Source organism: Aquarana catesbeiana, linkage group LG04, assembly GCF_042186555.1.
Source record: "Aquarana catesbeiana isolate 2022-GZ linkage group LG04, ASM4218655v1, whole genome shotgun sequence".
NCBI classification, from domain to species: domain Eukaryota; kingdom Metazoa; phylum Chordata; class Amphibia; order Anura; family Ranidae; genus Aquarana; species Aquarana catesbeiana.
The window spans coordinates 201,576,950-201,590,214 of record NC_133327.1 but is presented as its reverse complement, the minus strand read 5'-3'; the positions used below and the strand labels follow the sequence as shown (position 1 = coordinate 201,590,214).

The following is a 13,265-nucleotide window of genomic DNA, read 5'->3' as shown; positions in this document are numbered from 1 at the left end:
TTCCGAGACGGAACAGCTCGGTCTGGTAAACTTAGCGTTTGCAATGGATACAGCACTTTCGTCAAGCTGCAATGCTAAAAATGGTTTAATACAGTGCACTCTCTTCTTCTTTAGAATGTGAGAAGAATGAAGTAGTTTTGCTGCTCATATTCACACAGACTTCTTACAAACTTATTTCTTTACTATTTATCGGGATTCCCTCAATATATTTTGATTTGTCACATCTGACAACATTTTTTTGGTGTTGTATTTTGTTTTTGTTTTTTTGTTTTAAGGCAGAATTTTTTTTTTTTTTGGTTTGTATTTTTTTCAAGGCTGATCTTTGTTTTCTTGTATTTTTAGTTTTACTCCAGAATATTTTTGTGTGTGTTTTGTGTGTCAAGTTACCACAACACCATTGATATGTTGTTATCTTTAATCTGTAGGAGATTGTTTGGTGTTGTTGTCTCTTGTTAAATACACATTGTACTTTAGAAATGTACCTGAATCGTCACCAACAAACTGTCCTTTTTGAATGAAAACACACATAGGAGAGAATAGAAAAAAAAAATCATTTATTAAGGGCTCACAACTAAACAAAGAGGGAGGCAACGCTGGAGAAACAGCAGAAATGGGTGAAGCCTTGGACCCCCAGGGCACACATCAACTATTTTCAAGCAAAATTGGTGACCTGAGGAGTCCTTATCTAAAAGGGAGTGCAGTCTGGTCCAGAAGTCCCAGAGATCCGGAAAGCAGCAGATGACATCTGTGTCCCCAGGCTGTGGTCATACAAGAGACTGCATCTTTTGCCAGACCAGACTGAACCCAGGGCCATCACTCTCTGGTCTTCCTTCCACGCCTCCTTCCATGCTGTGGCTCTGGTGGTGGAGTTGTGGCAGCAGGAGGAGGAGGAGGGGCCAACTCACTCAGGTGGGTATTGGGTGTTAGTTAAAGTAAATAAACAAAAACACCAAGCGCAATAATGTTCTAGCGTGACATATACAATCAAATAAGTGTAAATCAAATGTATGTGAATGCACGTGCAATTAATTAAATAAAAATTGTTAGATTGACAATGATATCAAGCTGCTATCAATTATATAGTGGTCAGAATCCCCTAAGAATTAAAACATATAACATAGATTGATGCACTCTGATACAAAGTTCAATCAATGTGAGAAAATAATTTTTTGTGCTAAAAAACCAATGTGAAAAAATTGCTACCAAATCGCTAAAAAATTGCATATATATAAAATCGCAAATATATGAAAAAATCGCAAATATTTAAAAACTGTGTTCCTCCAGTTATACAAATCCACTGGAAGTGGTGCGATATCTCCAAAGTAAACTAAGCAACAATTGTGTATAGATATACTAAAAATGCGTTTGCAAATAGTAATCAATCCAAATTAGTGCCAATAAATAAATAAATTAGATATATTCCCTGTGATAAGTGTTGAATCCTCCATAATAAAAAATAAATAAATGATATGCTTATAAAGGTGCAATATATATACAGTTGATGAGTATAAATAGATAAATAGTGCCAATAGAATCTGATTAAATATAGATGATTAAATTCATGAGATAGGATAAGTAACAGGCGACAGTTCAATCCTCAGTAATCTGGGATATCTGGATTCCTGCAGTACTTATTTGTTCACCCTCTGAGCTATTTCTTCCACAGCCACAATGAATGGTAATTTTCTCAGTATCAAGTGGTTTTATGTAAAATAAACAAAAAGAGAAAACATTGCGCAATATTGTTACAATAAAAGTTCACAGGCAAAACAGCACAGTGATACACTCACGTGTGCCTGACTTGTTTTAGGCATGCATATAAGCAGATAGACAGATCTCAGCTGGCTTGTAAGGACAAGGCTTGCTACGCAAGCTGCTGCTGCTTGATACAATGTATTCAGCAGACTGTGTCCTAGGCTCCTCCCACGCGTTGCATCACTGACACGTGACTTTCTCAAGAATGTGTTGATTTATTGTCTGAACGCTACAACGCTACAACGCTTTTGTGGTGATGTAATTGCTGTTTTCTGTGACAATGGGGGTTATTTCCTAAGGGCAAATCCTCTTTGCACTACAAGTGCAGTTTCAGTGCAGTTTTAGGTGCACTTGTAGTGCAAAGTGTCTTTGCCTTTAGTAAATAACACCCAACAGTGCTTTGTAAGTTTACACAATCACGCCATTTTCTGGACTCACCACATTTCAGTCAGGGTCAGCTAAAACAAACACAAGCAGTAAATGTCACCAAAGATTTGCAATTTTTTTTTATTGGATCAAGGTTTAACAAATTGTCTGGCATATTGATGGCCCCCCTACCCGCAAAGAACTCAAGGTATCTTAACCGGACATCACGGGCACTCAGGGAGGGCAAGCCAGGTCGGCCACTTTCAAGCACCGTCAGGGTTGTTTCATTCATAATTCCGGCCTCATGCCCAACTGAGCCAGCATAGTTGGCAGAATGTTGCCGTAAAAAGTTATGTAGAACACAGCACGCCAGGATTATATGATTCAGTTTATACTCCGCCATATGGATGGGTGTAAGAAATAAGCGGAAGCGGCTGCCCATGATTCCAAATGTGTTCTCCACCACTCTTCTGGCTCTGGCCAGCCGGTAATTAAAAACCCTCTGTTCTGGGGTGAGGGTCCTCATCGGGAATGGCCGCATAAGATGGTCCCCCAGCGCAAATGCTTCATCCGCAACGAAGACGAATGGGAGTCCTTCCACATTCTCTTCTGGAGGTGGCAAGTCTAAGCTGCCATTCTGGAGACGCCTGTAAAACTCCGTCTGGGCGATGACTCCACCATCGGACATCTGGCCATTCTTCCCCACGTCCACATACAGGAACTCGTAATTAGCTGACACCACCGCCAACATCACAATACTATTGAACCCCTTGTAATTATAATAGTACGACCCCGAGTTGGGGGGTGGGACGATGTGGACGTGTTTCCCATCAATTGCCCCTCCGCAGTTAGGAAAGTCCCACCGCTGGGCAAAGTGGGAGGCCACAGTCTGCCATTCCTGTGGCGTGGAAGGAAACTGTTGAGGAAAATAAAAATTAGTATTTTTGCACATAAACATGGAAAGCAGATTAGACACAAACATTCTTGGCCAACATCCAGATAACATTTATTAAGGGGAGTTTTACAACACCAAAGTATAAGGTACACCTATCATACCCCCCCCCCCCCCCCCCATGGGCCATTTCTAACATTATAGGGGGTGGGGGAATCTTGGAATCTTGGACAGTCAACCCTCTCCACTTCATTGAGAGATGAATGCCTCAATAATGGGTATTACTTGGAACAGCCCCTCCTTAGTTACACTATTGGCAGACCACTGGACAGGTAAGAAGTGTCATAATACAAAGATATAAATACACATTGTACACATTTGAGCACATTTGGACATTCTGCTATTACCTATCAAGATAATAATAGAATACAAAAACTTTAAACAGTACCATTTGAAAGTATACAGGCAGGCCCTTGCACTACATGCTTTGGGGAATTCATCCATAAATATGACCACAAAAGAGGTGGGTATAGTGTGTATGGGTTTGGCAAAGTCAGCAGATAGATGATTGAGGATAGATAGAGAATTGGGATCAGCTGACTTAGCAGTTGGGGGGAGGGAGGGTTAATAAAAATGATTTGGGGACACTACAAAAAAAAGCTTCTGGCACTCTGCCTGAATTTAAAGCACAAATCAAATTTCTAAACATTTTAGGGGTTGTTTGGGGTAAAGCACTACTATGGAGCTGATCAAATACATTGTTAAGTGACTATATGAGGTGAATATAGGGCCAGGAGAGCATGCTGAGGAGGTAAGTGAAGGAAAATATGTATGAAGGACTAAAAAAAAAAAAAAAAAAAAAAATTCCAGCATGCATGAGGACAAAGGGGACATTCACAGCATATTACAATCATGGTAATTAGGGAATGAGGAAAGAAATACAATATATTAGCAAACATTAAATACAATAAAATGTGATATTAAAAGGATAAAAATCTTACCTTCATATACTCCTTCTGCAGGACCTGTATGATGGCAGAACAGGTCTCTGGGATAATGATCCCCAGAGCCTGGGGGGGAGATGCCTGTCGAGAACTTCAAGTCCTGCAGGCTTCTCCCTGTCGCCAAGTACCGCAGGGTAGCGACGAGCTCTGCTCCGGAGTGATGGCTTGCCTCATGCAGGTATCCTGCCTGCTGATATAGGGGGTTAGCGAAGCCAACAAACGGTGAAATATGGGGTCCGTCATCCTGAGAAAGTTCCTGAAATCATCAGGATTATTCTCACGGATCTCAGGGAGCAAAGGCATATGACAGAACTGGTCACGCTGAAGCAACCAATTCTTGGTCCATGAACTCCTCCCCACCCTGTTCATGGACTGGACTTGTGTCAAGGTCAGGACCCCAACACCAAGCCCCCACACAGCACGAACTCTACGAGGAGTACGTATACGCAACATGGCTAGAAAACGGTCGGCTGCTCAGAACGAAGAAACAGAACGCACTGAAGAACAGCAAGGCCTGTGAAGAGCGACCTGAAAAACAGCAACGAATGAACAAGAACACAATGACTAATCCAAGTCACGCATAGCTTGCTTGCACGCACTGAAGAGCAGATACAAACCCACAAGCACAAACTGAACCGCAGAAAACGATCTGAAAGCCACGAGTCTGAAAAAGTGCGAATCGTCTCTCACCAAACTTTTACTAACACGAGATTAGCAAAAGGAGCCCAAAGGGTGCCGCGCTTGGTTCTGAAATGGCCTTTTCTAGTCTTGTCGTACGTGGTTGACGTCACCGTGTTCTTGGCGATCGGAAATTCCGACAACTTTGTGCGACAGTGTGTACGCAAAACAAGTTTGAGCCAACATCCGTCGGAAAAAATCCTAGGATTTTGTTGTCGGAATGTCCGATCAATGTCCGACCATGTGTACAGGGCATTAGACTGTCTCCTGTCTCTGATTATCTACTGTAGTATCTCAACTCTCTGACTGACTGATTTTTTGTAGCATTCCATAAACTAAATATTATATGTGGCCTTTTGATGATATCAGGGGCTGCACTTGAGGCCCCTTATACCAAACAAGTTGACCACTATTGTATTACACAATGTGCCACCCTCAGGCTCAGGTAATCTGTTCCTAATAGAGCTGTTTTAATGCTAAATCACAAGATAGATCAACCACAAATAAAACGTGTCAAAATAAATGCTAATTGGTATTTGGTGTTTTTAGACTACTCTTTTCAGTACATCCCGAGAGTGGGCATTGCACTCATGAACAATAAATTCTGCACAAAAGACCCTATCGCCGTTTATTGTAAATAGGAACTTGAGTGGCTTTGCATAATTCCACGAGAGACAAGACACCCATACTAATTAACGTGGTGTTGCACAAATTTCCCCAAAACCTTTTACTTCATTATTAAATGCCTTAGGAAGTTTAGCCATCTTTTGGCAATAAGGTGGTGAAATAAGCCTAGGAAGTGTCAAATAATTTTCCATGCACATGGCTAATTTGAATGAGAAGCTCTGTTATGGCACCCCTTTCCAATAAGCCATATGCTCTGTGTTTAGGAACAAATGAAAAGCATTCCTTTCTACATTCCTCTTCCCTGCTCTAGAGTGCATTAGAGGGCTGGATTAAATGCCTTGTTAAAGGCTGCAAAGTACGGTGTTAAAAAAAAAAAAAAAGACTTCTACAGGCCTATCACATTTTAAAGTTAATCTAATCCAGCTGTCTACCTACTGTAAAAAAATTGAGCTGATCACAACTCAGCATAAATGCAAGCATACGAACAGACTTCACTTGTGACAACCTGGAAAGTAGCTAAAATTTGCAGCTGGCAATACATCATTGAGCCAGTAGATTGTCAGTGTAAGACCACAGCTCTATTTGCTAAAGGGTGCTTTGAATAAGTACAGTTTGTTGACTGTGTACCTGCTTTTTGGTCACTTCCTTCCTTGATTTCTTGCAGGCATTTCCTTCTAGTGGATGGTGGTAGTCTGTATTTATACTCCTATGAAGGCCGCCTCATCTCCACCCCAAAGATTCCTGCAATTAGGACAGATATTCTCAATGAACAGACTGTGTCTTTGAGCAATGATACAATTGCCATAAAGGATAAAACAGATGAAAAGTGTAAGTTTTATTAGTTTTTTTACTGCACAATACTCACATCTGGATCTGTTGCTACATAGAAATACCTCAATGAGAAGAATCTAATCTGGAATTTAATGTGAACATGTGATGATAGAATTATGATGGCTGCCATTGATGATTGGTTTTAGGCTTGCAGGCTTAGGAGCTATCAACTACACATCTACCTGGTGAGGTTGTGACCCGAAATAGACAAGCAGAATGGGAGTTCAGACTTAAAGTGATAATAAACGATCACCTTGTAAAACAACCTATTCAGTTTAACCACTTTAAGACCTGGCCTATTTTTCAGACTTGTTATTTACAAGTTAAAATCATTTTTTTTTTGCTAGAAAATTACTTAGAACTCCCAAATATTATATATATTTTTTTCTAACACCCTAGAGAATAAAATGGCGGTCGTAGCAAAACTTTCTGTCACACCGTATTTGCGTAGCTGTCTTACAAGCGCACATTTTTTGGAAAAAGTACACTTTTTGAATTAAAAAAATAAGACAACAGTAAAGTTAGCCAAATTTTTTTTATACTGTGAAAGATGTTACGCCGAGTAAATTGATACCCAACATGTCATGCTTCAAAATTGCGCCGGCTCGTGGAATGGCGACAAACTTTTATCCTTAAAAAATCTCCAAATGCGACGTTTAAAAACTTCTACAGGTTGCATGTTTTGAGTTACAGAGGAGGTGTAGGGCTAGAATTATTGCTCTCGTTCTACCGATCGTGGCTATACCTCACATGTGTGGTTTGAACACCGTTTTCATATGCGGGAGCTACTCATGTATGCATTCGCTTCTGCACGCGAGCTCGGCGGGACGGGGGCGCATTAAAAAGTATATATATATTTTTATTTATTTTACTTTTTATTTTTACACTGTTCTTTTACAAAAAAAAGTGTCACTTTTATTCCTATTACAAGGAATGTAAACATCCCCTAGAAAAAAAGCATGACAGGACCTCTTAAATATGAGATTTGTGGTCAAAAAGATGCAATGTTTAAAAAATTCTACAGGTTGCATGTTTTGAGTTAGAGAAGGTGTAAGGCTAGAATTATTGCTCTCGTTCTAACTATCGTGGCGATACCTCACATGTGTGCAAAACAAAAAATGGGAATTTCCTGCGAGCCACAAATGGATCAATGCCTCTAAGGGGTGACAATCATTAATTAATTAGCAGCAAACACTCAACCACGTTTCATATCGTGTAATATAAAGCATAAAAATAATTGTGCCTGCGCTGAAAAATGTACTAAAATAACGTGCATATATAATAAATTAATCCACTATAAATGAGCTGTGAAATCATATATGTATACCATAAAAGTGCAAAATTAAGCCTCAAAGTGCATATAACATTGTGCAAAAATCAATATAACCCATTGAAAGTGCACCATGCATAAATAAAAACAGCAACAAGTGCACAGGTAACCTGTGTATTGCAAGTGTCCAGCTCAATCCACGGGTTAAAACCCAAAAAAATGTATGCAAACAGTGTCCATAAGAAAAAAGTTCCTCCGAGATCTTCTAAAAAGGTGCTCAAATCACAGCAAACAATACGTGCTCTCCCGTGACACCCCACATGTGCTTGCGCTCACCTCTACTCGTGTGACCCAGTATTTAAACTGTGTCAAACACGCAGTGGGGCCAATCCTGGGCTCCCTCAGGATGGAATAATAAGAATACAATCCTCACAGGTGCAGTCAGTATCCACATGTATAGGAGAGAAGTAAGAACTCCATAGTGTAATAAAGCAGGGATATTTTATTAAACCAAAAGAGAATCCTCCAGGAGGGTACTCACATTCAGTGGGTGCTTCAGTGCACCAAACTTAACAAGCGTATAAAACAAGCTGCGATCCAGATGGCGTGCGGTGTGGTGTGTAATGTCTCCTCCACTGCTGACAGCTCCGTCCTACCCCTCCCCGACGCGTATTCGGCACGTGATCCCTGTGCCGAATACGCGTCGGGGAGGGGTAGGACGGAGCTGTCAGCAGTGGAGGAGACATTACACACCACACCGCACGCCATCTGGATCGCAGCTTGTTTTATACGCTTGTTAAGTTTGGTGCACTGAAGCACCCACTGAATGTGAGTACCCTCCTGGAGGATTCTCTTTTGGTTTAATAAAATATCCCTGCTTTATTACACTATGGAGTTCTTACTTCTCTCCTATACATGTGGATACTGACTGCACCTGTGAGGATTGTATTCTTATTATTCCATCCTGAGGGAGCCCAGGATTGGCCCCACTGCGTGTTTGACACAGTTTAAATACTGGGTCACACGAGTAGAGGTGAGCGCAAGCACATGTGGGGTGTCACGGGAGAGCACGTATTGTTTGCTGTGATTTGAGCACCTTTTTAGAAGATCTCGGAGGAACTTTTTTCTTATGGACACTGTTTGCATACATTTTTTTGGGTTTTAACCCGTGGATTGAGCTGGACACTTGCAATACACAGGTTACCTGTGCACTTGTTGCTGTTTTTATTTATGCATGGTGCACTTTCAATGGGTTATATTGATTTTTGCACAATGTTATATGCACTTTGAGGCTTAATTTTGCACTTTTATGGTATACATATATGATTTCACAGCTCATTTATAGTGGATTAATTTATTATATATGCACGTTATTTTAGTACATTTTTCAGCGCAGGCACAATTATTTTTATACCTCACATGTGTGGTTTGAACACCGTTTTCATATGCGGGCGCTACTCATGCATGCGTTTGCTTCTGCACGCAAGCTCGGCGGGATGGGGGCGCATTAAAGTATATATATTTTTTTTATTATTTACTCTACTTTTTATTTTTACACTGTTCTTTTACAAAAAAAAATTGTGTCACTTTTATTCCTATTACAAGGAATGTAAAGATCCCTTGTAATAGAAAAAAAGCATGTCAGGACCTCCTAAATATGAGATTTGGGGTCAAAAAGACCTCAGATCCCATATTTACACTAAAATGCAATTAAAAAAAAAAAAATAAAAAGTCGTTTGAAAAAAAAAAAAAAAAAAACATGTCCCTTTAAGAGCTATGGGCGGAAGTGACGTTTTGACGTTGCTTCCACCTTGCAATTGTATGGAGCCAAGTGGGGGCCATCTTCCCCTCATTCAGCTCCATGCCTAACACGGCAGAGGACACGATCGCCTCTGCCGCTGCCGGCGGCTCCGGTAAGCGGCGGGAAACGGGGCCCTCACCCACCACCGATAAAAGTGATTTTGCAGTGAATCCGTCACAGAGACCACTTTTATTAGAAAGCAGACCGCCCACTGAAGTAGTGGATACCGGGGTTATTATGGCAGCCAGCTGCTGCCATAACAACGATATTCCACTTCGAAGTACCACCATATAATGACGGCGGACGGTCCGTAAGTGGTTAAAATAGAAATGAAAGGCAGAACATTTGAGTATAGATATTAAAAAAAAAAATAAATAAATATATACTTTTTTTTCCCTTTCGTTTTTTTTTTTTTTTCAGGTGCATTAGAGCTGGGGGGGGAGGAGAAGCAGCAGCACACTAAGCTTCCCTGTGACAGGCTGTGCAGTGGGGGGGGGGGGGGGGTGTCAGGACAAGTCTGATCATTGGAGAAAAGCAGGCTGAGTTCCCAGCATAGCTAGAGAACTGGCCACAGTGCGTTCCCCTGCTTAGTGTGGCTAGTTATTAATAGGAAAGCAGAGGGATTGTCAGGAACACCAGGGATTTCACACAAAGGAAGCAATACATAGAGAACAGGAGTAAATGGTAGTAAAATGAAGTAAATGGTACAGCAGGCACATATCAGGAATATGAAATTTTGCGGTAACAAATGCTTTAGGTACCCCCATGTTTGTTCCAAGTCTGGTGGCTAACTAGGCATATACTGTAAATATTGGATCATGTTGTTTATAATGACTCTGCTACTTTAAGGGTCCATGTACATTGGGCTTAAAAAACTTTGCTTCAATGGGAATTTAGCATTTTTTTCTGTCTGTAGAAGCAGCTCAATGTTATCCCATATGTCCAGGGACATATTTTAAGCTCAGCTTTAAAAAAAAAAAAAAAAAAAACCTCCTGGATTGCATTTTTGAGAGGAGTTTTCTGGCTGAAAAAAAACTCTAAACGTGCCTAAATGCATGTACAAAAACGCTCTATATGAGCGTTTTTTTCTGCCAAAAAAAAGCTTTTTTTTACAGCCCAGTGTGGACAGATTCTAAAAGCAACTCCGCAATGGCAAAACTCCTGCAAAACTTTTCTGTCAGCCTTCCAAGTTCACTTAAAGTTATCTGCAAGTATTTGCCCCAAATATTCAAAGCACAGCTCAATATTATTATCCGCCTAATTGCGTGATCATTACTGTAAATCTTTTAGTCATTTAAACAATAGGGTGTAAAAAGGAGAGGGGTAGGTCTTCTGTTATCTGTTATCATCCTAAGGTGACAGCTCTGTTGCTCCATAAATACGTTAAGTATAATACAGAAAGCCCCCGGTCACACCAGTGCGACTTCAGGTGTGACGTGTGATTTCCAAATCGCACCTGAAGTCACACCTAATGTATTTCTATGGCTCTGTCTTAATAGCTGCAACTTGAAGTTGTGCATTTAGAAAAGTAGTTCATGTATTACTTTTTCCTGACTTCAGTGCGAATTATCTCTCATAGACTGTAATGTAAATCACACTGAAGTTGTGCCTGTGTCCATATCAGCTTGACTTTGAGCTGACAGTTGAACGTAAACAGATTTGCCGTCAAATTAAAAAAATGAGAATGTTAATGACAAGGCACTCTTCCCCACAACCCTGGCCCACTGCGGGGGGGGGGGGGGGGTTGCGGGGGGTGACTTACCAGAATCGGGAAAACCCCCTTTAACAAAGGAAAACCCAGATCCTGCTCCTCCCCCTATGAAAATGAGTAGGGGTACATAATACCGCTACTCATTCACCAAAAAAGCAAAAAGTAAATAAAAACGCAACAGTTTTTGACTAGTCCTTTATTAAATAAATAAATGTCCCCTGAAGTGGATCAACCACTCCTTTGTGATGTAATCGACCCGGCATGTGCCCGGTAAACAATGTCACAAGGGGTTGGGGTTACTCGGCAATGTCATTGGGTGCCCCCCCCTTTAGTCGGTTAAGAACTGTCAGATGGCGGGAGCCTTCATCGGGTGCAGAGCTCTTCTTTTTTTTTTTTTTTTTCTCGTGCCGGCGTTCATCGTGATTGACATTGGATCTACTTCGGGGGAAATTTACTTTTTATTATTGTTTTTTTAACAAAGGACTTGTCAAAAACTGTTGGTGTGTATTTACTAATTCACATGGGGGGGGGGGATCTGGGGGCCCCCTTGTTAAAGAGGGCTTCCAGATTCTGATGGGTCGCACCCCCACAACCACCAGGGTTGTTGGGAAGAGGCCTTTGTCCTCATCAATGTGGGGACAAGGTGCTTTAGGGGGATCTCCCCCACCCCAAAACACCCCCCCCCCCACATGTTGAGGGCATGTGGCCTGGTATGGTTCAGGAGACTCCTTTCCTGTCCTACCATGCTACATGCACTGATAAGTGTCTGGTATGGATTTTGGAGGGGGACCCCACGCCATTTTTTTATTTTATTTTATTTTTTTGGCGTGGCATACCAGGCCCTTTTTTTAATTGCCTACAATTGTGCTAGAAGGAAAAAGAATTATGTTACATGCTGTACGGACCAAGTCACACCACTTTGAAGTCGTACCCGGTGTGAATGGGGGCTTGTCACGCCGGCACAGGAATTATTTTACTGCCAGTATCGCTAGTTAAAATTAATGAAAAGAGAATCCAAAAAAAAAGAGAATGGATGCATCAATCAATTCTAAGGACAGTAAGGTATCTATCTTACATTTTTATGCTTGGCTTTAAGTGCATTTAAATGATTTAAATAACGATTGTTTAAAACAATCCAAAGACATTCATACATACAGCTGTAAAAAGGTGGGCAGCACTCTAGGGTTTTTGCTGCATTACACTGTGCTTTGTGTCTTAACACTGGGTACTTCCTGACATAAGGAGAGAGCAGAATGATCAGTGTGGCACTACTTCACTGTACAGTCAGTCAGGACAGGTCCTACACCAGGCTGTATTGCTTGAGTACAGTTTATTCTGCAAATACATCTCTGAGAGTAAAGAACCTTGCAACGCTGATTGACAGTGGCTGTCTGGATTGCTATACCGGTTGAACAAAACTTTGACAGATAAGACCGTTTTACATACACAGTATGTGGGTAAGCCAAATATTTAGCTGTGTGCCTAAAAGTTACATTTAGGAATTGGCATTTGAAATTAACCTTTTTGTATTGAATATGGCCAAAAGTAATGAAGCAAGGATGAAGATGAAAATTGCTTTCTTTTTGAACAAACAATATATAATATGAATGTTAATTCGACCAATGTACCCTGAAATAAAGAGACGGTAGCCTGGTGGTGTTACAAATAGCAACCATTATGATTTCAGTTATCTTACTAGAGATTACTTATAGTAACTGTAAAAATAACATTATACATAATTCTGTATTAGAAAATGTGGTTATTTCTATATAATTTGCATGTTTTGTTTTTGGGATGTGTGAATACCTTCTTTTCTTTTTCTACTAGTATTATATAGAACAGAGTTACTTACCTTTTAAAGTGTCACTAAACTCTTGTTTAAAAACAAATTTCTTAAAGGAGTTGTAAAGGCAGAAGGTTTTTTATCTTAATGCATTCTATGCATTAAGATAAAAACCTTTCTATGTGCAGCAGCCTCCTCAACACCGCCTAATACATACCTGAGCTCCATCTCTGTCCAGTGATGTCCGCAAGTCCCTCGGCTGTCCCTCACTCTCCCTCCTGATTGGCCGAGACACAGCAGCAGGCACCATTGGCTCCCGCGGCTGTCAATCAAAGTCAGTTAGCCAATCGGAAGAAAGATGGGACGGGGCCAAATGGCAGCTGCGTGTCTGAATGGACATAAAGAGCTGCAGCTCGGCTCGGGTGCCCCCATAGCAAGCTGCTTGTTGTGGGGGCACTCAACAGGAGGGAAGGGGCCAGGATCAGCGAAGAGGGACCCAAGAAGAGGAGGATCCAGGCTGCTCTTAGCAAAACCACTGTACTTAGGA

At 41.0% G+C, this 13,265-nt stretch overlaps 1 protein-coding gene across 5 annotated transcripts in view; it reads left to right on the top strand.

The window, feature by feature from the left end:
- The window catches only part of IFT80 (intraflagellar transport 80), a 204,193-nt gene that overhangs the window by 135,635 nt on the left and 55,293 nt on the right, over positions 1-13,265 (top strand). For all 5 annotated transcript variants that reach the window (XM_073626109.1, XM_073626112.1, XM_073626110.1 and 2 more), the window contains one exon: positions 5,987-6,150. In XM_073626109.1, coding sequence (XP_073482210.1) covers positions 5,987-6,150 — 164 coding nt within the window. The remainder of the gene's footprint in view (positions 1-5,986; positions 6,151-13,265) is intronic.